The 24,002-nt window shown below is 56.6% G+C and overlaps 1 protein-coding gene across 3 annotated transcripts in view; it reads right to left on the reverse strand.

Moving 5' to 3' along the window:
* Positions 1–12,482: 12,482 nt before the first annotated feature.
* The window catches only part of LOC311421650 (carboxyl-terminal PDZ ligand of neuronal nitric oxide synthase protein-like), a 31,476-nt gene continuing 19,956 nt past the window's right edge, over positions 12,483–24,002 (reverse strand). For all 3 annotated transcript variants that reach the window (XM_084493791.1, XM_084493793.1, XM_084493792.1), the window contains 9 exons: positions 19,313–19,405; positions 18,440–18,498; positions 17,739–17,847; positions 17,492–17,633; positions 16,995–17,155; positions 15,727–15,894; positions 15,277–15,442; positions 14,827–15,187; positions 12,483–14,327 (listed from right to left, as the gene is read on the reverse strand). In XM_084493791.1, coding sequence (XP_084349917.1) covers positions 13,838–14,327; positions 14,827–15,187; positions 15,277–15,442; positions 15,727–15,894; positions 16,995–17,155; positions 17,492–17,633; positions 17,739–17,847; positions 18,440–18,498; positions 19,313–19,405 — 1,749 coding nt within the window. In that variant the 3' untranslated portion in view covers positions 12,483–13,837. The remainder of the gene's footprint in view (positions 14,328–14,826; positions 15,188–15,276; positions 15,443–15,726; positions 15,895–16,994; positions 17,156–17,491; positions 17,634–17,738; positions 17,848–18,439; positions 18,499–19,312; positions 19,406–24,002) is intronic.

Below are 24,002 nucleotides of genomic sequence, written 5' to 3' on the forward strand. Positions count from 1 at the left end.
GCTTAGGTTCCCACGTGAGTTTCATGCAGGGGTGGGAAGGTGAATGAACAAAAGAGAGCAGCAGAGGGGGACAATGAAGTGATCATAAAGTCAAGTAGAACTCAGCTGTACTATGAGCACTTCTTTCATTAACTTCTTTGAGATAATTACTTCTCGTCTCCATCTCTTGGCTGAATCTGCAAAAAAGTCTTGCCAAAGTTCTGTTTCTTGGTGCTTTGGACAGTGCCTGTATGTAGCTATTTCTGTTCAAAATTGTGTGGCTTTACTCAAGCACAGATCCCCCTTTGGAGCTGTAATGTTTTTTTGGAAACTTTAGAACAAGTGAATGTCAAGATTGAGTAAAGACCATAAAACTATTTTTGAGGAATGTATCCTGACATTTTTTTGGCAGATGGAGAGCAGACGCACACAGATCCAACACAGATATTTTACTGGCAATGTGAGAAGTGTTATTTGTTATGTTGTCGTCTCTAAGCTCTGCCAGAGCTTCTAATCACATGTGAAATTAACAAAATTTCAAGCCAATGTCATGGTAGCTTGCCCTGCACCATAGGCTGGATTAGGCAGTACCTGCTCCCGGTCAGATCATGGATGGCAAGAGAAAAATCATACTGCAATTTCTAATCTTAGTAAGGGAGGAGTGCATTCATTTCTAGCCCAGCTGTTACTGGGTGGCACTAGCATGACCGCATTGTTCCACGGGGAATGGCCCCCTCCATGATACCTGGCAGTTTGATAAGCTCTGATCTCAAGTGGTTCTGCTTAGCTCGCAAGGCAAAAGGACTGGAGAAGGTGTACCGCTAGCCAGAAAGACCAGAAGCCTGACAGCAACGCCCGCTCTGCTTACAGCCACCAAATTGTTCATCTGAGAAAGTGGTGGAAAGGAACTGATTTTATTCAGCTCTCCTAACAGTTTCATAAATCTGTTGTATGCCATTATCACTCCTGTAAAAAAAAAAAAAAAGTCAGTTTAAGTGCAACTAGCCTGCTGAGCATGCATAAACTGAGATTTGCTCAGACAAAGCCATTCACAAATTCTTCCCTGCCTTCAATTGCAATATGGTTCTAGAATGGAGCTACAATAAATGAGATGGATTTTTTTTTGCCCATTCATAAGTAACGAAAACCCTTCAAGAACCTTTACCTTCAGAACAAGGATACTTTGCGAATCCAGAGAGAACGATTTGGAGTTGGAGATGACTTTGTAAAACCCTTTTGAAAGCTTGCTGTGCAGTTTGGACTGAAAGTATTTTGAAACTAGAATCCATCTGGATATTAATAAGAGATTTGAGACTCCCTCTTGTGGCTGCTTTAAGCTGGTCTTGGGCATTTGTGATGAAGATTTTGCCATCATGCAAGTCCTAAGGCTAATTCAGTATTGCTAATAGAAACTTGATAATTGATTAAAGATTTCTCTTTGCTATGAGCCTCACTTGAACATTGTCTCAACTTAGTTTTTTCTACATGTGGAAAAAAACTCTTAAGTGAAAAGAGGAAGAAAAATTGCTTGAAAAGTTCTGATCACCTCAATTACATTTGATGTGAGTTCAGGAAGTTAAGACAGCTAAAGTAGATGGAGGTTGTTGGGAAATCCCAGTGCAATTTCCATTTGCTTCTCTGAATCCAAAGAGGCGTCTGTGGCACTGCAGAGCGCAGGATGGTGCTCAGCCCTGAACTGCTGGGCCAGTGTTAGCAGTGGGTGACAGGCAAACACAGGAAGCAGGTTAATTGCAATATTTAACTTCGTGTAAAAACCCATTATTTCTCTTTATTCTATGAGGAATGGATGTGACCTTAGCAAATGGTCTTAATAATGTAACCTTGCCCTCCTGTTAATAATTTTATGGCTGTGCTTTTGCATGAGCCCTTCTGGGTGGGGTCTCGATGTAACTGCTGTGAGACACCTCCTGTGTGGCTGAGAGTGGTCCGAGTAGTGCCTTGGCAAGATGAGCTGAGAAAATACAGCCCAGCAAAGTGGAAGCAAAAAGCCTGCAGTGTTATTTTGGCTGTTAAGGCAGTAAATCAGCCCAGCAACCAGCTGCTGTGCCGGGGGTGGTTCCTGAGTACCAGAGGCACGTCAGCATCCCTTTGCTTGGCAGTGCAGGGGTTATTCCCTTTTTTTTTTTTTTTTCCTGCTTCAAAGGCAAGTTTTTCCACTCCCTTACACACATTGCAAAAGTGTTGGCAAGGCTAACGTGTGCACTGGTGCAGGTTCCTCCTGTGTGTGGTATCTGGGGTTGACAGCAGCGGTGCTGCATTGCCTCTGAGCTCTGAGCCTGCTCAGCTGGTCGCGTGCCGCTCCAGGCTATCGTGGGGCTAGGGCACAAGCAGGAGCTGGTGGCAGTGAGGAGCTTTGCTGTATCTGCATCCAGGAGTGAGGGCTCAGAGAAAAGAAATAAGAGCATTGGATAAGGTAAAGGATCCTCTGTCTTGCCTGCATCCCAAGCATCTCGTTGCTGCTGCCCTCACTGCTTGGGGAATAGCTTAGATCACGTTTGTCTGCGTTTGCCTACTGCAGATGCCCAAACAAAAGGATTCCAACCTGCGTGTTCTTGTGCTCTTGCCTGGGCTGGCAAATGCGGATGGTTCAAGCGAGTATTTTGTTCACGCTGTGTTCTGCTGCACAAAATAGTGAACAGCTTTTGCTGTTTTGATAGGGTTTAAATTAATTTCTCCCATCTCACCAGGGGAAATGAGGGCTGGGAAGAATGGCCATGCCTGTTGCTTTGTTAAGCTCGGCTTTGGCTCCGATTCTGGCACTGAGAAGGGAAATAAAATACAGGGGAAGGGGAGCTTTCTGAAAGAGCTACGGGTCTGCTCCCAAGTTGATAGGTTAAAACGTATAAAACACTGACTTCGAGGCACTGCTCTAATATTTGTAAAATCAGCGTGGCAGCTCTGTTAAGGGCTATGAGTCACCCCGAGGGTGGTTTAGTCCTTTATGAGCAGTAGCGCAGCCTTCTGCTTCCACGCAAACGGGAGCTAGCATTTTAATGGAGTCAGAATTACCCCTTTGGTTCGAGCACCGTCTGACCTCCGCTTTGTTCGCGCTGCCTCCCGTTCCCAGCTGTGCGGAGTGAGCCTGACCCATCTTTGTCTGCGGGAGAAGGACTGGACGCAGCCCGTGCAGCCCATCAGCGCCAGCCACAGTGGCTGCAGCCGTTCCCCCGCCGCTCTCCGCAGGCTCCCGTGCCGGGTCCCTGCCCGGCAGCTCCCGAGGGACGCGGTCAGGTGTGGCCCGACTTGGCTGCGGTTTGCAGGAAGCCGCTGACAGCGGGCCTGACCCCGGCCATGTGCACGCAGCGGGAGGCTCTGCCTGTCCCCAGGCGCGGCCTCAGGCGCTCGTGGCAAGCCTGCGCTCCAGGCTAAACAGAGGAAGGTGAGGGTCAGCAGCAGAGAGCTCTGCCCAAGACTCAGGAAGCACATTTTGGCAGAGGAAAGAAATACAATACAAGCAGGGAGGGAAACTCAGCTTCCATCCAACCCCCTCCAAGAAGCTTTTGGCTCCCTACAGCTGCCGGAGTCTTTACTATCAGTTATTGTACTCTTTATTGTTACAAGCTCTTGTGTTTTTTCTGCCTTCTACACCAGCACGTTGTGGAGGGGAAAGAACAGAGCGATCCGGGAGCGGTGCGGTCTGCAGGGCAGAGCCCTGTGCCAGGGGACAGGCCGCCCATTTTCCCCCTGCTGCCTGCCACCGCCTCCTCGTGTGGCCTTAGGATGTGCTGCTTCCCTCTGGGCCCTGTGGTGCTTCCACCGACACACCGCCCTTCACTTGCTCACCATCCCTGCCCTTGTAAAATGCTTCCAAGGGGTCTGGGGCAAAGCTTTGTACTGTCAGGGCAGCCACAGGCCCACCGCTTGCTGCCCTCCTTCCCCGGAGCAAGCAGAAGGAGCTGTGCCCAGCCCTGCCCCGGCCACTCAGCCCTGCAGCAGTCAGCCCCCGTTCCCCTGCAGATGCTGCCCGTGCTGGCAGCAGTGGGAGATGCAGTGGGGAAACCTGTGCAGGGACCCAAGGAGCGGCAGAGCTGGCTGCAGTAGGCATCCCCAGCGCACAGGCAGCACCAGCACGCAGTGCTCAGCACTTGTCCTTGCAAACCCTGCTCTGCTCCCCATCATCACTCGCTTAGAGCCTTTGTTTCTCCTAACCATGAGTGAAACCAGTTGTGGGATTTCGTGTTAAGGGCATGACATAATCAGAGTCTGGGAATTCCACTGGAGGAATCCTTTTGAAGATTTACTAGTCTGGCTAATTACAGTAAAACTCTGAAGGTGCTGCAGTCTAAATGATTAACAGTTAATAAGTGGAGGTTTCTGCTTTCTTGTACTTTCTTTGCTACGAAACAAAACAGACCAATTCTGGCTACGTCACTAGCGGTTTCTTTTAGGAAGGAGATCTGCCAGAGGCATGCTAACAGGTTTTCACAACTCCACTGTCCATCTCTGTTGGTGGTAGCAGATCATTCAATTAAAAATGTAAGTCATTTCCTTGCTTCTTTCTATGTTTGTTGTTTCTCTGCCTTTCTTTAAGCTTGAGTAGTGACAACAGCCTGGAGGATTTATCTGCTGCTTGTTGACATTTTCGCTTTCTGATGCGCATCCTTACATTACCCTGTAGAGTTCAGGCCATCTCAACCACAGAGGGATGGTTTAAGGAAAGGCACCCTTAGAAAATACCTCTTCCATGTTCCTTTCCTCCCAAAATGCCCACATTATCAAAACACTTAATAATTCTTAATTTTGATTATCTACTTCCATGTATAGCCCATTTACCTGTTATTGCCATTAAAATATTTGCTCTCTGTGCCAGCATCTCTATCATATTTTTCATCAGATGTGTTGTAGTAAACCTGCCGTGTCTCATTCTCTGCCCGCTCCACCTCTGAGCTCCTGCAGACCCTCACCTGCCCACCTTCATGTCTCCATCCTCCCACCCGCTCCTGCAGCCTGCAAGGGCTGCCCTCGTGCCATGGCTGGGGACACCCTCAGCTTGCAGGGGTGATGTGGTGCTGCTTCTGTCTGAGCTGTTTTTCCAAATCAGGCCCTAAATTTCCCTGTGCCGCCTTCTGACGTCTGCACAGGGATCTGGAAGTGGCGCTGGGTGCCTGGGGGAGAAGCGCTGCCCTGTGCCTGCTGCCATGGGGTGAGGCGCAGTGGGGATGGAGCAAGGGGAGTGAGCAGCCGTGGGAAGGTGATGAAAGGGGCCTGGGCTGAGCTGGCAGCGGGTGCATGGAGATGGCAGCAGGACACCCAAGAGACTCAGAAGCAGCAGAAAACCTCGGTGACTGCAAACCCCATCTCAGGGCTTGCTTCAACCACCACAGTCCAGCTGCCCTGCACATCCCTGGGGCAAGAGGCCTGAGCCTGGGCACTGCTGGAGCCCCGTGTCCCCGGTGCTGCCAGGTGCCAGCCACCACGGAGGATGAGCAGCTCCCGCGGTGCACCGCTACCAGGTGCTGGTGCTGTGCCGAGCCACCCGCTGGCGAGCTGTGGGTGGCTGGGCTGTTGTGTGGTAGGCAAAGTGCTGCAGAACAAAACTGAATTGAAGTGATTCTTTCCCTCTCCCCTTGGCCTGCGAGGAAATCTTTTTCCATTTACTATAAAACATGGCCCTTAATAGTGCTGAAGTGTTCTATGTATTTTAAATAAACATGAGTGGATTTGAGCCCAGGAGGACATGAAAGAATGCAGCGTTTGCGGGGTACCGGCCCGGCACACATGTCAGCAATTTGGCTGCCTTGTGTACTTTGGCTTTTAAAAAAGCATTTAAAAGTAAACAAATGAAGGAAAATCTGGCAGCTGGATTTCAAAGTAAATTGCTTTCAGCTGATAGACCCCGTTTCCAGCTTGGTTGGGTAGTATCAAGCCGTACACATCCAGCGAGAAGAGCAAGCGGCCAAGGAGGCGAGCGGGGGTGGGAGGGAGAACAAAAGCAGGGAAGTTCTGTGGATTTAATTCTTCCATTTCCTTCCTTTGCACCAAACACTCCCTGCCTGTCACTGCCCTCATGTCAGACGGGCAAGCTCAATACTTCAGACACCAAATTGCACTCTGCTGTCTCCCAGCCCCTGCTCTGCTGGGGCTCGCTGCCTCCTCCGGCCAGGCTGGGAGCATCGCGCTGGGATCAACGCTGTCCCCATGTCCCCTCCAAGAGGCACGGCAAGGAATCTGTTCTCTCGTCCTGGTGTCCTGCCGCCAGCCCCGCAGTGCAGAGGGGTGACCCCCACCCACGCAGCCCCCGGTGCTGCCAGCCCCAGCAGGCATCGCCCCGCCGGCGGGGGAAGCGGAGCTGGAAGCAGCAGAGATAACGCAGGCATCAGGAGCACGGGCTGCGGCGAGGCCCTGTGCCTCCGGAAGGGTCTGGTGTGGCCCCGAAGGAGGAGACTCAGCAAATGCTGACAGATAATAACGAGGTCCCGGGCTGGACAAAGAGGGGAGGTTGCTGAGGTCACGCTTTGGCTCAGCTTCGGGCTCCTTCTGCTTTGACTCGCGTTTCCTCAAGTTTATAAAACTTTCTGCGGGTTGGTTCGGTGGAAAGGGCAGAGGAAACCGGTGGGTCTGCAATACTGGCGGCGTGGGGCCGGGGCCGGGCTGCTCCACGCACGCAAAGACGACGTGCCCGGGGCTGTCCTGCTGGCACCGATGCTGCGATGCCCCCCTGGGGGTGTAGGGCCCTGCAGGCCCCCAGGAGCAGCGTGAGGCTTCAGCAGGAGGAGGCAGCACAGGGACGGTGTCCTTGCAGCTCTCAGCATGCTGCTCCCTGCTCCACACTGCAGGATCCTTCTCTGCTCATGGCTGAGGACATGGCTCCATGCAATGCTCCCTTTAAGGGTACAATTAATCAGAAAGGCTCGCTCTAATGGTTTTCCTCCTCCCTGTACCTCAGTAAACGGAGTCCCTTCCCAGCTCCCCTGGCAGTGCTGAGGTGCTGCCAGCTGTACCCCACAAGGGAAAAACGTGGTGAAACCTTCTGGGTGAGAAACTCTGAGCGCAAAAGGAGCCAGGGCTGAGGCAGTGCTGTACTGCCATGACGGGAGCCAGCCGGCCCGGCTGCGCTGAGCCGCAGGACAGCTCTCATTATCCCTTGGCACAGGAGGCCTCTGGCACCAGTGCTGGGAGCTGGCAGCGCCCGCACGCACCTGCTGGCACCAGTGGGCTCACCGGGAAGCTCCTGGCTCTCGTTAATGCCATGGAAAAATGTTTTTGAGGCTCCCCGAGTGGCCCCTTCCTCTCCACCCTGGCGCAGGCTCCAGCACCCTGCCCAGGCGCTCAGGGCCCAGCCCCACCACCACGGCCCCAAAAGCTTCAGGGAAGAGGCTGCAGGACACAACGCGAAAGCACCTCCTGGGTTCTGTCATTTCTTTACCTTCCTCAGGTAGGCAAATGGGGCTAGAAGGCTAGAAGTGGGGACGTGGTAGATTCATTTGCGTGGGGTGGGTGAGGCTCCAGCCCTCATTCAGAGGGATGGAAACAACCCCCAGCAAAGACAGTTGCTTGGATGTCCCTGTGATTAACGGGAAGAATATGTAAATGTATATGGCGGTTGCCATGGCTACCAGAGGCATTACGCGGGTGCTGGGGAAGGCAGAGCCCCCGGCCCAGCCCGGGTCAGGATTTGCATTCGCGGCGCAGCGGCACCCCGGCACCCCACGGTGCTGGTGCAGAGCCGCCAGGCTGAGCCCACCCCATGGCACCGCCGCGTCCCCAGCACCCCCAGCAAGACCTGGGCACCCCTGCCTGGCAGGAATCACCCCGAGGGAGCGATGTGCCTTGGTCCCATGGGGCCACACAGCAGCACAAAGCTGGGAGCGGGACGGGGATGGGGCCTGCACACAGGTGCACCAAACCCCCAGAGCCACCCAGCCCCACCTCACGCCAGGCCCAGCAGCAGCCCTTCCCCGCAGCTCATTGCTGCCTGATCCTATAAAGCTGGGAGGGGAAAGCTGCCCCTGCCTGCCCTCAGGCCTGGTAAGTGCTGTGGGCGCCATGTCGTGTCACCTCACATCGTGTCACTTATCCTGAAGCTGTCACGAGCCCTGACAGCAAGGAGCCCCCAGGGCATTCGTGCCCTCAGCAGTGCTACTGTGCCAGCCCTAGGACCTGCTGGGTGGCTGCAACCAGAGGGAGGAGGTGAAACCCTCTGGCCTTCAGCACCCTGACCTGAAAAGGTTCTGGCTGACAGCTTCTTGCACATCTCGCTGCCACTGCAGCACGAGCAAAGTGCTTTAAAAACTCTGTAAAAGAAAGCAGAAACCCTAGATAAGCTGAGAAATGGCACACTGGGGAGTGTGTGGGGTGGAACCGACCCTAAACCTTGTGTGGGAAGGGGCTGCTTGGGAACATGCTGCTTGTCCCTCTGTACTCTGTGGTGGTGAGGTCCCACCTGGAGCTCTGTGCTTGGTTTTGGGCTCCTCAGTGAGCTGCTGGCTGTGGTCAGAGAGGAGCAGTGGAGCTGGTGAAGGGTCTGGGAAATGAGACGAGGAGCGGCTGAGGGAGCTGGAGCAGGGGAGGCTGAGGGGAGGTGTCCGTACTCTCTGCACCTGCCTGAAAGGAGGCTGCACGAGGAGGGTGCTGGTCTTGTCTTTGGGTGATAAGTGACAGGATGCGAAGAAATGGCCTCAGGTTGTACCAGGGGAGGTTTGGGTTGGACATCAGCAAGAATTTCCTCACGGAGATGGCGGTCAAGCACTGGAACGGGCTGCCCAGGGAGGTGGTGCAGGCATTTAAGGGCTGTGTGGCTGTGGCACTGAGGGACATGGTTTAGAGGTGGACTTGGCAGAGCTAGGTTGGTGGTCGGACTGGATGATCTTAAGGGGCTTTTCCAACATAAGCAACTCCATGCTTTTGTTTCATGCTGGAAGTGTAAATTTCAATATTTACCCTCAAACTGCTTTGCTAACCCAAGCTGAAGCAAGGCTGTGAGTTATCTCTCGGTTGGGACCTGTGGTGCTGACAGAGCCTGTGGGTGCCCCCACACCGACAGCCCCAGTGCCTGTGGCTGCTCCTGGCTTTGGGGGGCAGCAGGGGTGTGGGGACCCCGAAGGATGTGGGGATCTCCGCGGCCCCCCGTGGCCAGCCCCGGGCTCCTCCGCCTGTCCGAGTGCTCCGCTGCCGTTACAAATGGCAGGCGTGCACGCCTGGGCTCTCGTGTCTGCTATTTCCTTATAATTTAAGAGCCTTCCTCACATTAATCTTTTTATTTTTATTTTGACAAATGTATGTTTCCAGGAAGTTGCTGAGGTCAAAGCAGCATCTGTTGCTCGTTATTTTGGGGGATGCAGAGGGTCTTTGTGAGGGTTTCCAAAGCAACAAGGAATTAAGTGGTTTGTAAAGCGGAGACCAGGAATGAGGAGAGGGCTGGGGCTTCCCGAAAGGCAGCTGAAGATGCTGATGAAAATCAGATCAGCTCGCCTGTATTTTCTTGGAAACTTGATCTATTTTTCTTGTACAACTGTCAGCCTGACTCCCGTATTTCAAGCACTTGGCCGGAGCCAGCTCTGCGTTTCGGCGCTGGGATTAGCGTGGCCCCGGTCAGACTCGCGTTCCCCGGCCCGCGCCGGCTGCTACGTGCTGCCCAGGAGCACGTGTGCGGTGCCGGCCATAGCGTGCTCCGAGGGCAGGGGCCAGGGAGGTACTGGGGACCAGTGGTCTCTGATGCAGTGCTGTCTGCAGACACAGGCAGGAGACCCCTGGGATGGCCCTGGACCCCCTGCACTGGGAACGGCCCTCATCCCCCAAAATGAGGGGCTAGGGGCTGAGCTCACACCTTGATTTGCCCGACACCCCTCCCAGGGGCACGATGCCACTTTGCCTGCTCTTGGCCAACGAGCAAAATTACCAAAATTGGCTGAGAAATTGGTGCTGGGTTGGTCCTGCGACCGAGGGCTCTTGTGCCGGGCTGGCGTAGCGGTGAAAGCTGCTTTTTTCTTGCAAAACAACCCAAGGAGGGTCTGGTGCCAAGGCGAGGGCTGCTGAGGAGCCCAGGAGATTTATCGCTGAGGAAATACTTTCTCCAGCAACGGCCGACGGTCGCAGCAGGAACAATAGGAGATTCGCAACGTGAACAAAGCTGATTTCGTTCTTCTTTTTATCAATGCGTTTTCCTTGCGGAGCCTCCCTTCCTGGAAGTGGGAGATGCAGCTTCCCCCGCGCGCTGGCCGTGTAATCAGCAGGAATGGCAATATCCTGGCTGGGAAGCGAGCTGTGAAACGCTGTCGCCCGCGCTGATTTATGAGCCCGGGATGGCGCAAGCCGTGGCAGCGGCCAGCGGTGGGGCTGGCCCGGGGACAAAATGCCAGGGCGCGTGCAATATCCACGTATTCTTTCTCCTCCTCACCGGGTCCCCGGGGAGCCCGCGAGAGGAAGTTAATGGATTAGACACACACGTTCCGTTTTATTTTATTTTTTATTGCCCTGTCTTTCCAAACGCCTTTAGCAGACGCGCGATGACAATAGGGCCAGGCGGCGAGTGTCCCGGCCGGGCAGGCGGGGGGGTCAGCAGCCGGCTTGCAGGAGGTCAGCGCCATGCACGGCTGTGGGGACACGGGGACGGACCTGCCCCAAGCAGGCTTCAGACAGGGGCAGCATGAAGGTGGCTCTGTGGCACCCGTGCCATGGGAGCGGGCAGCGTCTGTAGGACCATGTCGCCACCGTCCCATCCCTGCCCGCCAGGCTCCCGCGCCCCCGCCGCGCCGCACCGTGCAGTCCTCACCCAGTGCCGGGAATATGAAATAATTATTCCGAGTGATCAGATTTTAATTATGCAACACAGAGGATGATTATTGTACGCCAAATTGGTGCCGAGTGCTTAGTTATGTATATGCCAAATTTAGTCTATACTATTATACCCAGTGGGTGGCCGTAGACAATCAGGAAGTAATTAGTTTTGCTGGAGGTTGTTCGCCTGCCTGGTTCGCTGTGCTGTCTGGGGAGCGTCTTGCTGTGCTCCGTGAATACCGCGGGCTTTGAGTTCAATACCGTCTTTTTGTGACAAGCTAATAAGCTGTCTGCATGGCGGCCTGTAATTAGCGCTGTCGATATTCATTTGGAAACCAAGACCGCGCGAAGCGTCTCTGCCGACGGTGCTTCCCTTTGTGGAGCCTCGGGGCCGGTCCCACCTCCCCTTCGAGGGACAGGGACACGGCCACGTCCTGGGCATGTTGGTGGGGGAGCAGAGCCCTGAGCAGAGCCACGGGGAGAGCACCACGATGTCCAGCAGCAGCCCAGGGATGCAGGAGGTGCTGTGCAGCCTCACCTTTCCAGGAGGAGGGATCCTACAGGGTCCCTGCTCACCTTCTGGGGTCTCGCCGGCAGAACCAGTGGTGCTCAGGGTTGTGCTGGCTGGGAGATGTTGCCCCCAGGCAGCGTTCGGTGCCGGTGCCGTGGGGCATTGGGATGCGGCCGCCTCGACAGAAATGGCCTGGGTCTGCCGGGTGGGAATTGCCTGAAGTATGGAGCAACTTTTACCTCTGTTACACAAAGGAAACTTTCCTCCTCTTTTTGTCAGAGATGCTCACTCCATTGAAATGATTGGCATACTGGAGAGCTGAGAAACTAAATTGTTTATACACTAATGAATAGAAGCTTGATTGCAAGATCCTGTTTGGAAAATTATAGTGCTGAATTGAAGCCGTACAATTACATCCAAAATGCTGCATATTCATTTCATCTGCTTTGCATAGAGATTAACAAGCGAGCCCTAAAGCAGACTCTGAAATTAAAGCTAACACCAGATTTAGTCACAGGTTACAAACTAAATGGCATTGTTTGATGGATATGAATCTTTACCACCTGCCTGCCTGATGATTGCTAGCAGCTTACCAGACAGCAAAGGAAAAAGTTTCTTCCCATGAAGGAAGCATAATAAAAACGTGGGGTTGGACGTGCCCCCTCCCCGCGCGGCCCCGCCAGGCAGATGTCTCTGCGGAGGCTGCGTTTCCATCCCGCCCCTCGGCCGAGCCCCGAGGATGCCTTCACCCTGTGCCCATTCTGCTGCTGGCTGCAGCCCCTTTGGGGGCACAGTGCTGTGGGGTCCCCGTCCCCACCTGGGTCACACCCCACAGGGCCGGGCTTTGCCTCCCCCGGGGCTCTCCCTCCCTGTGCACCTGGGCTGGGCTTGGTTTGGGGCCAGGATTTAGTTTGGGAGCAGAAAGCAGAGTGTGGAAGGGCAAAGGGAGCTGGGGCTGCCCCGTCCTGGTTGGGAGCCCCGAGGGGTGTAGGGGCTGCAGTGGGTGGCAGCATCGGGTGCAGGTGCTGTGTGCTTGTGGGGATTGCTCTGGAAATGGGCCCTGTCCCTGAGGAACCTGCTCCCCACGTGGCAGGGGAGCAGGCTGGAGGCTTGGGGCTGCCCTGGCATCCAGCTGGGATCTGATTGCACCAGGAGAACTCCACAGCCTCATCCTGCACCCCAGGGCACCGACACGGCTGGGCAGCGAGACGCTTCCCGCGAGCAGGACAGGGACCACGGCACTGGCTCTGCAAATCCGAGACGTTTATTTTCTTTAAAAGTCAGTTACCAAACCGTAGTGTGGGTTAGCTCCTAAGGAGTGGTTTCTGCCTCTACCACGCTAATGCACAGCCTGAACACAGCTCCTCTGCCATCAGCTCCTGCTTGGTGGCTCCCAGCCAGCACCGGGCCCCGTGGTGCTGCACAGCCGGGGGGTCCTGGGGTCCCACCACCCCCTCCTGCTGCACCAGGACTGGGGCAGAGCTGCTCCGATTCTCCATCTCCTGACACATCCCCATGTCAACCCTCTAGCACCTTCCCAAACCCCTCTCGCATGCACCCACGTGAAGATCACCTCCTGGGGTCCCTCCCAAACCCCGCCCCAGCCCCCGTGCTGCTGGGGGATGTGTGGCAGCACCCGGCATCCTCGGATGTTCCCCCAGGGCTGGGTTTCTTCCTTATACCTTCAGTACACAAACTCATCCCCAGACATTCACACTTCCCAAACAAACTCAAACCCTACCATAACGCCCCAACACGACGTAGCAGCGTCCACCTGCAGCCCCAGGCTGCTCAGAGATACGTGAGGCTCTCCCATGGAGCAGCTGCTGCCCCCACCCCGAGGCAGCAATGGGCTCCCCGGGCTCCCCTGCACCCCATCGCCCCATGGTGGTCTCCTGTGGGCCCCCAGCCTGCGTGGGCAGCAGGAAAAGGCACCTTTGGAGGGAGGCAGTGGTGGCATCCCAAGAACAGGGCTGGTGTCGGGGCAGTGAGGCACCCGCTGGGGTGGCACACGGTGTTAGGGTGGCTGGGCTCTGATGGGCAGGGGTAGCAGCAGGAGCCTCGTGTCCAAGTATTTACAGCCCTGCTGTGCCCCAGCCCAGGGGCTCCGGGGATGTTTGGGGTGGGACAGGCAGGGTGACAGCGAGCAGAGCACTGTGCGGTGACCACTGGCTGGCTGGGAACAGCCTCAGAGCGAGCCCAGCCGGTGCCATCTGCATCCAGCGTGCCCTGGCATCCAGCAGTGCTGTTTGCAGCCTCCCCACTGCACTGGGGCTGGAGGAGGCACCCCTGCTGCAGGAAATTTGGGGTGGCCCCGGGCTGTCCACAGCCAGCAGCAAGGACGTAGCAGTGAGCGTGGTCTGTGCCCCTGCCGGACAGCAGCAGCGAGAGCTCCCCAGATGCAGGGACACACGCGGCACCCCGATCAGAGGCAGGACAGACAGACAAGGACAGGGGACAGCGGGAGGGCAGTGTGAGCTGGTGCAGCGGGCAGGGACAGAGCAGGGACCTGCCACCCAGCTGGGGCACGAGGGCCCCCAACCGCAGCACAGCAGTGTGGATGGAGCCGCTGGGACTGCCTCCAGCCAGCCGCCACACGCCGTGGTCCAACTAAGAGGGGACTCTGCTGGGCCCCACAGCAGCGTCCAGCTCCGGTTCCAGCAGCTCATCTTCTGAGAAGCTGATGTGTAGGCAGGTGTCGTGCGCAGGAGAGAAGGGCAGTGTGCTGTCCGTGGGGCTCACCAGCACAGCCAAGTCCTTGCCCAGGACCTCACTGGCTGCGGGGTCGTGGCAGCCGGCTGGTGGGGACGTGTGCCCGTTCTCCCCAGCCCTGTCCTTGCTGAGAACACGTTGGAAGGTCCTGGAGGGGACGGGCTCTGAGCTGGAGGCAGCGCTCCAAGCAGGAGTCCTCGCCTCGGAGTCCAAGAGGGTGAGGGAGCTGGCAGTGATGTTGGTGAGGCTGGACACGCTGGGGCTGGGAAGGCTGACGTGGGCAGTGCTCTCGGGCTTGGCCTCCACCTCCAGGCTCGGGGAGGTCTTGCTGGACCTCTTGCGTAGGATGGGTGGCGGCGGGTTGAGCTTGGGAATGGGCTGCTGCCGCCTGGGAAGCAAGAGCAGAGAGGAGGTGATGGGCAAGGAGTTACTTACCTGTGCGGATAGCTCAGTCTGGCTGCCCCAGGCTCTCCAAAAGGCAGACACCTTTTGCGTTCAGTGCAACCCGCTGCTGTGTGTGTTGGAGCTGGGGTGCTGCAGTGACGTGGCACTGACCACCTCGCTCCAGGAGGATAAGAGCAGCACAGACAGTGACCCCCATCCCTGTCCCCAGGGGCGGACATGGTGGATTCCACACCCGGCTCTGCCCTCCTGGTCTCAGCCAGCACACAGACCCTCGAGCCACGGGACCAAGAGCACCTCCCTCCCTTCCTCCCTCCCCTGGGGCAGCTGTGAGCACCCTGCTGCAGGTGCTGTGCTGTCGTACTGCTTTTGGCTGGGATCAAGCTAATTTTCTTCACACTAATTCGTGTAGTGCTGCAATTAGTGATGGAAGCAGCACGGTGATCCCACTCTGGCCGGTGGGAGCAGAAGCAGCGGGTCCCCACCTGTCCTCGTCCCCTCTGTCCGCGTCCTCTGCCTTCTGCCGGCCGCCCCCGTTGAGCAGAGCCACCTCGCTGACCTCGGAGCCCTCCACGCGCCTGCTGAGCCCCTCCTGCCCCTCCAGCGCGGCGGCCAGGCCCTCGTCCCCCTCCTTGCTGCCGAAGCGGGGGCCGCCCCTCTCCAGGCCCAGCAGGTTGAGGTAGGAATCCCCAGCGCCCAGGGCCGACAGCGAGCGGGGGCCCACGGGGCTGCCCAGGACGCTGGCGGGCGTGGAGGTGGAGGGCAGGGCGATGTCCAGGCTGTAGTGGTTCTTCAGGTTGAGGGACAGCGACTGCGCCAGGGACAGGTTCTGCAGCGAGCGGTCAACTGCGGCGACACGGAGAGAGCCGCGGGGTGAGCGAGGCGCTGTGACTGACCCCGGAGCAAGGCAGCACCCGGTCCCCGTGCCCTCTCACCCGGCTGCCGGCGCTGTGCCCGGCTCTCCAGCGCCTTCAGCTGCCGCACCAGCAGCGAGACGTGCTGCAGCAGGTCGCGGTTGGTCAGCAGCAGCTGCCGCACCCGGGCTTGTGCCTCGATGCGCGCCGCCGTCTCCGCTGCCAGCTGGTCCTTCAGCAGCTGCACCTGCGGGAAGGGACGGGGCTGCGGGGCCGGAGCATCCCCGGGCACCCCCGGAGCATCCCCGGGTACCTCCGGAGCATCCCCGGCTCCCCCAGGGCCCTCCCCGGAGCATCCCCGGGTCCCCCCCGAGCAGCTCCCCGGGCACCCCCCGGCTCTGCGCGGGGCTTGGGCGCCCTCTGCCGGTTCTCGGGGCCCCCACGGGCAGGGAGCGGCCGCTCGGTCCCGTCCCGGTCCCGCAGGGCGAGGAGAGGGGCTGGGGGTGTCCCCGGGGAATGCAGGACTTGTACCTGAGCCACCGCCACCTGCGTCTGCTGCTGCTGCTGGAGGAGCTGCTGCTGGAGGAGCTGGAGGCAGTGCTGGGAGGCCAGCGGCGTGATGGAGGCTGAGGAGCAGGGGCTGCCGGGGCTGAGCAGCTGCTGGGAGCCGGCTGGGCACAGGGAGCAGCTCTCGGGGTCCTGGAGTGGGGAGAAAGTCCCGGTGAGGGGGGTTGGTTAGCTTGGGCTGCCAGACAGAAGCTCCCCAGGAGTTTGCTGGGGCCCTGCGGCACTGCCTGGGGAGGCAGAGCTGCCCCCGCAGCCACCCAGACCCAGGCTGGGCACTGCTCGCTGCCAGAAACCCCCCTCGTGCCCACGCTGTGCCGTGCACCCCCTGCACCCCCAGCATCCCAGCGTGGGCCCTGCAGAGCCCCGGGCAGCGCAGCGCAGGGACGGTGACCCCATGGCCACGTCCCTGCTCCTGGGCAGCGCAGGGGCACCAGGGCAGCAGCGGGCAGATCCACATCTAAACGGGAAAGCAGAGCAAAGCCCAGCCTTCTGAGCCAAGGAAATAAATCCAATTGAGTGCATTTCATCGCAGCTGTTTGCAGCCAGGCTCTGCAAGCGATACAATTGTGTGAAATGAAATGGTGCCATTAAGGCAGCCAGGAAACGCTCGCTGAACGGCTCTGCAGAGCAGCTATTCATTACGGGCTGCCCACGGCCAGCATCGAGCGCACCCTCGGTGCCTTCGCTGCAGAGGCCGGGCTGCCCCGAGGGATGCTGCTGCCCAGGAAAAGCAGGGAGCTGGGGTCGCTGCCTGAGCACAGAGGAGCGACCACTGCAGACCAGCCCTGGGGCCCAGAAACCAACCTGCACAGCACAGAAACGCTCGCCTTGCTGGAGACACCTCGTAGTCTCGCCCTGTTAACAGGGAGCTGTTGCTGCTGGGGTCCCTGCCTTGTTTTCCCTTTCCAGTGCTGTGTGATAGCTCTCGGTGCACTCAGTCAGGACCCCCCAGGGCTCTGCCCTGCACCAGGGGACTCTCACGGGTTGGGGAAGTGACACAGCCAACTACAAACCAGCTGGATGCTGAGCAGGCAGCCCTGCCACGGGTCTGCCCACGGAGACTGGGGTGTTTCACCCATGGTGGTGACAGCCCTGGCTGGCTCCGTGTGCCCTGTGAGCCCCAGCTGCTTCATGGCATGGGGCACAGGGGCCTGCTGAGCTGCCCCGGGACACCAGAAAGGTTGGCTCTGCAGTGGGGGCAGCGTCCCCAGCCTGGTCCCAAGGATTCTTACCTGGCAGTTCTTGTCCTTGGTGCCTTGTCCAGCTTTCAGCACGCTGAGCTCACCCCTGGCAGCCGGCAGCTCTCCTGGTCCCCTCTCAGACACGCAGATGCCATCGGAGTCGAGGCCAACCTCGTCCACATCTGTGCTCTTGGAGCCCTTTATCTGGTGCACTTCAAACGAGACGGATAAAATGAACCAGGCACAGCCGCCAGCCCCCCAGCAGCCCAGGAAGAAGAGCCAAGCAGCCAAGCCTTGCTTCAAGTCTCCGTGTGCTGCAGTGGGGCAGGAGCAGGGCAGCGTGCCAGGCCACCACCCTGCTGGAAAAGGAGGCTCAGCCTCCGTGTTCCCAGGACGGGGAGGTGGGAAAGCCGCATCCCCCACGGCCCCAGATGGGCCACGAAGCTCTCGCTGTCAGCAGAGCTGGCCCAGGAGGACAGGTCACCGTGCACAGCCCCCCACCCCAACACATCCCTGCCTCCCAGACCCCGCGGGGAGCTGGACGTCACCTTCTGGTGGCTGCTCCTCCGCCGACTTGTCGCTGGCCCCGTCCGCCTGCCCGTCGGCGTTCTGCAGGGCGTGCTGCAGGCTCAGCTTGTGGCACACCTCGAAGGCCTGGCCCACCGTACGCACCACGCGCATGGCCTGGCTCTGCGGGGCAGAGACCCCCCCCCCGTCAGCCCTGGGGAGGGTCCCACAGCCCCAAACACCCCCCCAGCATAGGGTGCAGGGCCTGAGGTGGATGCAGCGTCCTACCTTCTTCTTGGATTTGAAGACGTTGCACCTGAAGGAGTTGTTGGCGCCGTCCCTCGCGATGTAGCTGAATATTTTCAGGTCTTGCGAGTCGTGAGACACGTAGAAGATTCTGGGGGAAGGCACAGGGGGAATTAAACACGCAGAAGAAGCTCTTTCCCCAGACAGACCTGTTGGAAAAGCCCCCGGACAGAGCCCTGCAGGGTGTTCTGAGTGCTGTCACCACCAGGCACAGAGCAGCAGGAGATGCCTCTGGGTGGGACTTCTCTTCTCCAGCTACCTGGAGATCCCAGAGCAGGTGCTATGGCAATCAGTGCATCCCGTATGGGTTAATTCCCTCCAAGAGCTCATGCCCCAACATCAGGCCCTTCTTCAGAGGCTTACAGCGAGCTGTGCTCTGCTGGGGACCACAGGAAGCCTGTCCTCTGCGTTAGCATCAGAGAGCAATTCAGGCTGAAGGGATCTCTGCGGGTCACCGTCTGACCCCTGCTCAACGCAGAGCAGGCTTCAAAGCCAGCTCAGTCTGTCTGTCTCAATCCCCAAAATGCATGAAATAGATTCTCTGCCAGCAGTAATTTTGCGGCCTTGTTAATTTTTCATGGATCTTTGAGCGCCAGCCCTCCCGGAGGTGGAACAAGCAGGAGGACAGCTCTGCACCCCCCAGGGCTGGATAAAAGCACCTGGGGTGCACCCCCGGCACGTACCTGTACACGGGATCGTGCATCACCACCATCTTGCTCTCGTCCCAGGTCCACTCCTTGCGCTGTACATGGGGCAGAAACACGGTTAGAGTGGATTTCAGGCACTGAAACTCCACCACGCCAATGGGCAGGACCCAGGAAAAAGCCACGTTTGTCCCCAAGCCAAGATCGGGGCTACAGCTGGACTGGGTTAATGGTGGAGGACTGGGCAGTGCCAGGTTAAAGGCTGGACCGGATTTTCTTAGGGGTCTTTTCCAGCTGAAATGATTCTGTGATCATGTCAGCAGTGGCTGCTTGGTCGGTATCTTGGATTAAAATAGATTTCTTTGATCATTTATCATATCTGGTCATCTGATCATAGCCTCCAGGGCTGAAAACTGTTCCGAAGATTAATTTATAGATTAATTTATATCATCAAATATGCAGAAGATTAACACATTTGGGGAACAAGGCTCTGAGCAGGGGCTTGGGAGATTGGGGGCAGCCGCTGGCTCTCCTTGGGGGTGAGCTCAGGGACGGGGCTCAGGCAGCACGGAGAGCTGAGGGGTGCGCAGCCAAGGCAGTGTGGAGGAAGCCTGCTGGTATTAACAAGGAAAAGAAACTGCATTTCCTGAAAGCTTTACATTTTCTGATAGAAAAAATCCTCCTCCCACAGTGTAATTTTCCCACTCTTTTTTTTTTTTTTTTTTTTTTTTTGGTGAGATTTTGCTATCTTTTTTTTTGGTGAAAAATGGAGGTTTTTTTCCTTGTGAAAATTCTGGGTGTTTCTTGAGAAAAGGCCCCTTCTGGTTAGAAGTCTGACTCCTCTGAGCAGCAGCAATGCTCGGCCATGGTCAGGGCCAATGTCCCGGGCACGCTGGGCTGGAGAAGCCTCACCTTCTGCTTCTTGCGCAGGATCACCTTCACGCCGTCCACGGACACGATGATGCTCACCTTCTTCTTCTTAATGTTCTTGGCTTTGAATTCATACTGATGGGAAGACAAAGGCGGGTTAGGAGAGAGGTAGGACCGGACTGTGCTGCATTGATCAGTGCTTCACATGAAAATGTTTTTGTTTTTAATCCCAGCTGCCGAGGGAAGCGGTCCTTGCTTATGCTGCTGAGAAAATCCTTGTTGGAGGGACCCGGTGCTGGAGCTGGGGTGCCAGTGGGATCCTGCCCTTGTCAGGAGTGCCCCTCAGGAGGGGACAAGCAGTGCTCCATCCTCTGGACCACACCAGGAGCCACGTTGTCCCAGCCTGTGGTGGGAACCCAGCTCACTGAGCAGCGTCCTGGGGGAGCCCAGCGCAGGACACCCAGGGGTGAGGGTGCTGGTGACAAGGAGGGGCTTTGTGGCTGCACCAGAGACCAGCAGCCCAGGGGCTGTTAATCCAGACCCACAAGGAATTTCCTGACGTGCTGATGTTTGAAACACCTTGCACAGTCCAGCAGGACCTGCACCAGCGGCGTGCCGGGGGGTGGCTCTTGCAGCAGGCACCAAGCAGTGATTTCTGGCATCTCCAGTGCCCTTGTGCCTCAGCGCTGCAGTGCATGGGGAATATAAAATCACTTACGAGTCGCAGGGAGGGCCAGATGGGTGGCGGTAACGCAATTATATCTCAGTCATTGACATAATCACATTAACCTCGCTGCGCTCCGTATCTCTAGAGAAAAAACCAACTCCTTATCTGCAGGTGTCTGCAGTTTGAACTCGCCTCCATTTGTGTTAAAAATTAAACTGCTGGCTTTTAAATGTTGCTTGTGATGATAGCTAAGAAGCACGGCAGAGCCTTTTCCACTCTGGAGACCCGTGTTAACCATGCTGATCCCTGCCGGCCCCATTTTAGGCACCGTTTTTGGCTTCCAAACACAGCATTTTGATACCCGGTATTTTTTTGGCAGTCCCTATCTGAAACCCAGCTTTCCTGGGCCAGACCCTCGGTTTATCTAAACCAGCACAGAGCCATTACTGTCAGCGCAGCCATAGAGACAGACCCCATGCATCTATTAAAAAAAGAAATCCTTTGGATTAACTCGATGTACAGTTACCGTACCTGTAAAACAGAGGGAACAAATCCCAAATCCCCCATTTTGATAACCTAAAAACATAACCGTGCTGTAGCAGGGCTGGGGGGGCACGTACACGGCGGCAGTCAGCCCCCAGGATGGCTTCTGACCCCTTGCTCCGGAGAATCCCTGCAGAGGACGTGATTCTGGTACGTGGAGGACAAGGGGATGCCAAGAGGCAGAGCGCAGACTGAAGCTTACCTATGCTGTGTAATTAGACATGTAATTAGCAATCTTATCTCTTCGTAGAGTCAGTGGAGCTGCAGGCAGCAGCTCAGTCATTAGGGGAGTCCAGGCAGCTCCATCAGAGCCTGATGTTGGAGTGTGCGTGGCTCTGTCGGCACGGCAGCCAGGAGTCTGTCCAGCTCCTCAGCACCCCTGTAAGCCCCACCAGCCTTACGGGCAGAAAATTGGATGGCTTTTCGTGCTTATCAGCCCTTTGATGATGCTCATTGAATTCTTAGCACTCTGCAAGGTTGCTGGTATCAGACAGACCCCTGATTAAACCATAGCCCTTTGATCTCCCCATGAATTATTACTCTGAGACGAGCTCTTTAAAAATCTATCTATAGCACCACAGCGTGTGAAGCTGGAGCTAAATCTGATGAACATTTATATGGAGGGAGGAGTGAAAGCGACGGGCAAGGTGGCAGGAGCATCCCTTGGATTTTGGGCAGCCTGCAGGAGCTCACGGACAGCACACACCCCAGCCTCAGCCCTGGCCCTGCCGCTGCTCCCAGCTCCGCCAGGCTGCACCCTCCCTGCTCTCAGCTCCGCCAAGCTGCTGCGCCTCATGTGCTGGCATGGATGTCAAAAAGAAAAAAAAAAAAAAAAAAAACAACAAAAAAATGGGAGAGATTGTTCTGCCCGCTAAAGAGCTATTTATCTTTCTTTGTACACAAATGGCTGGGAAAATACTAGCCGAGCTTTCCAAGAAAGAGAGAGCAATGCAGTGTATTTTCCCCTTGTAGCAACAGGGGTGCAATTACATTCAAACAAGGCTCTTTACTCAGAGGCTTTAAGCAAAGTCCAAGTCTGGGTTTTGCAGAGAGATTTTTTTTCTTTCTGTCTTGGCCAGAAAGCAAACGACCGGGAGCAGTGGCAGTGCACGGCCAGGCACTGCCAGAAGTGAAGGGGGAGCCTCCTTCAGCCCTGGGTCCTGCACAGCCTGACCTCGGGACGGGCTCTGGAGGGGACCCACAGGGGACATCAGCCCCGCAGGCAGCCACAGGGCTGCTGTGAGCTGCCCGGCCCTGCCCTTGTTCCTCCTGTGGGCTGATGTTGAGCCAGAGGGTCAGAGCTTGGCCTAAAAATGATTCAGATCCACAGGGCCCTGAAATCCTTCTTGCAGGGTGAGACCCCCGAATCTGCCTTCTGAGATTCAAGTTATTCTCCTGCTGCTTGTGCTATCCTCTGGGGGATCTTTCTGGATGTTAAGGAGTCGGGAGCTGCCCCTAAGCGGAGATCCAGTGGGCAAACCTGGCGGTTTTATTGGCTATGGAGAGAGGAGGGGACGTTTTATAAAGAATGCAGGTCAAAAAAGGGCACTGCATCTCACCTAATTTAGCAGCTTCATTAATTCTATTTCTGATGCATCTGACCTGGAATACTTTCCATTTTTGTTTTCAAATCCCTGTGTTCAGGTCCTTGCCTCTCACACGGTCCCCCACACTGTTGGCATGTAATATTAACTTACCCAAGAGCTAAAGACTGTATGACTAGAAATGTTAATGGCGCTGTGTAATGCATATTTCATCTGATAATTCCACCCAAGCAGATATAAATTACACATGCAGTTACCCGCTTCCATCTGCTGATGAAAGAGATGGGCTAATGCACATCTGAAATCATACGCAGTTTCCAGCACTAAGAACAACTTGCATGAATAGAGTTATTCAAGGAAGCAATTCTTAATGTGATTAATTACTGAAGGTATCAGGGCCTTCATTATGCAAATGAAAAATGTCATAAAATAGAGTGTTTGCAAGTCCTGGAGGCAGGCTCTGTTTCCAAAAAATGCACCTTCCTCATTAACAAAGAGCAGGAGGGCCGGACCCCAGGGAGCTGCGGGAGCCAGCACTGTGGTGCCGTGGTTTGCAGAGGTGAGTACGGGAAGGTGAGGCAGAGGCTCTCTGGGTTCCTGAGACAGGAGTTAAGTGGGTAAGTACTTTGTTTGCATGCCCGAAGGATGATTCCACAGCCTTGGGGATGGCCTGTTTCTTCCTGCAGCTGTCCAGCCCCACTCCTGGCACAGCAGCCTTGGGATTTCTGTGTCCCTAAAGAACCCTGTGGCGAGGCGCAGCCCCGGCCCCAGCTGACAGACACCGGAGGCACAGCAATGAGGGGAAGAGATCTGCTCAGCCCTACAGAAGGCTCCTGGTGGCCCCGCACAGCAACAGGCCCATGGCAGGACCCGGGGGTGAGGCCTCTCCCCCCGGCCACAGTCTGCAACCTCTGGTGCCGCCTGGGTGCCGTGCTAGGAATCAGTACCGCAGAGAATCCAAGTATTTCTGCTTCAGGAATGTTATTAATTTCCGACCAAACCGGCCCGCACGGAATGGGGACACGGTGTTATCTCAACTTCTGTTTGAATTATTGATGCTTGGAGGGCTGCTGCTTGGAAATGATGCCACAGAAACCCCGTGGGCTTTGCTCTCAGCAAGGGCAGATTACGGGCGCTTTGGATCTGACAAACAAACATTGTCAGTTCCCACAGCCTTTGGGCCACCGGCTGCAGCCCAGCCTCAAATCCCCTGGCAAGTCACCACGTCCCCAGCTGCAGCACACCTCCAGGTGACAGCCCCTCGGGGAGGACACCCTCTCAGGTCACCCCTGAGCCCCACAGCCTCTGTCTGGAAGCCACGGGCTCTCAGCCTTCCCTTTTCTCCTCCTGGAAAGCAAGCTCCTGCCCCGAATCCTCCACACTGCCGGGGCCGGGGGCCACAGCTGGTCTGAATGGGGCTGGGCATAGCCCGGGGCTGCGCCGCAGTAACTGGGCAACACGGACACAAAACCCGGCAGGAAGCGGCGCAGCCCAGGAGCACACCTCCTGCCCAGTGGAAAAACGAGAATTTATGGGCCTTGGAAACATAAAGCTGCCCAGGGGAAAGCAGAACCCGAGCAGGGAGTACAATAGGCAAGGAGAATGCTGGCAACGGACCCAAAGTCTTTTTTTTTTTTCTCATTTAAATTAGCTCTTTCCCCCCCAGCAAGCTCTTTGCAGGCCGTCCCGGAGCGGTGACCTGGGGGGTGCCAGGAGCAGCCCCAGCGAGGACGCGGGGTCACTGCTGTCACACAGGATTTACATTGCCCTCGTCGGCACTCCGGCTGTGCTGCCTGCTGCCTGGGGAACCGGGGAGGACTGGGGCTTGTGCAGTGGTGCCGGGGGGAAGGATGGTGTCTGCAGGTTCATGCACCCAGAAGGTCTTTCCATGCTCTGGCCTGGTCTCCAAAGCACACAGAAAGACTCAGTACGTGGGTGTTTTCCTGCCCATCAGCTCTGCACAATGCCCTGGGAGATG

Source organism: Aythya ferina (genome assembly GCF_964211825.1).
Source record: "Aythya ferina genome assembly, chromosome: 20".
Taxonomy (NCBI): Eukaryota; Metazoa; Chordata; class Aves; order Anseriformes; family Anatidae; genus Aythya; species Aythya ferina.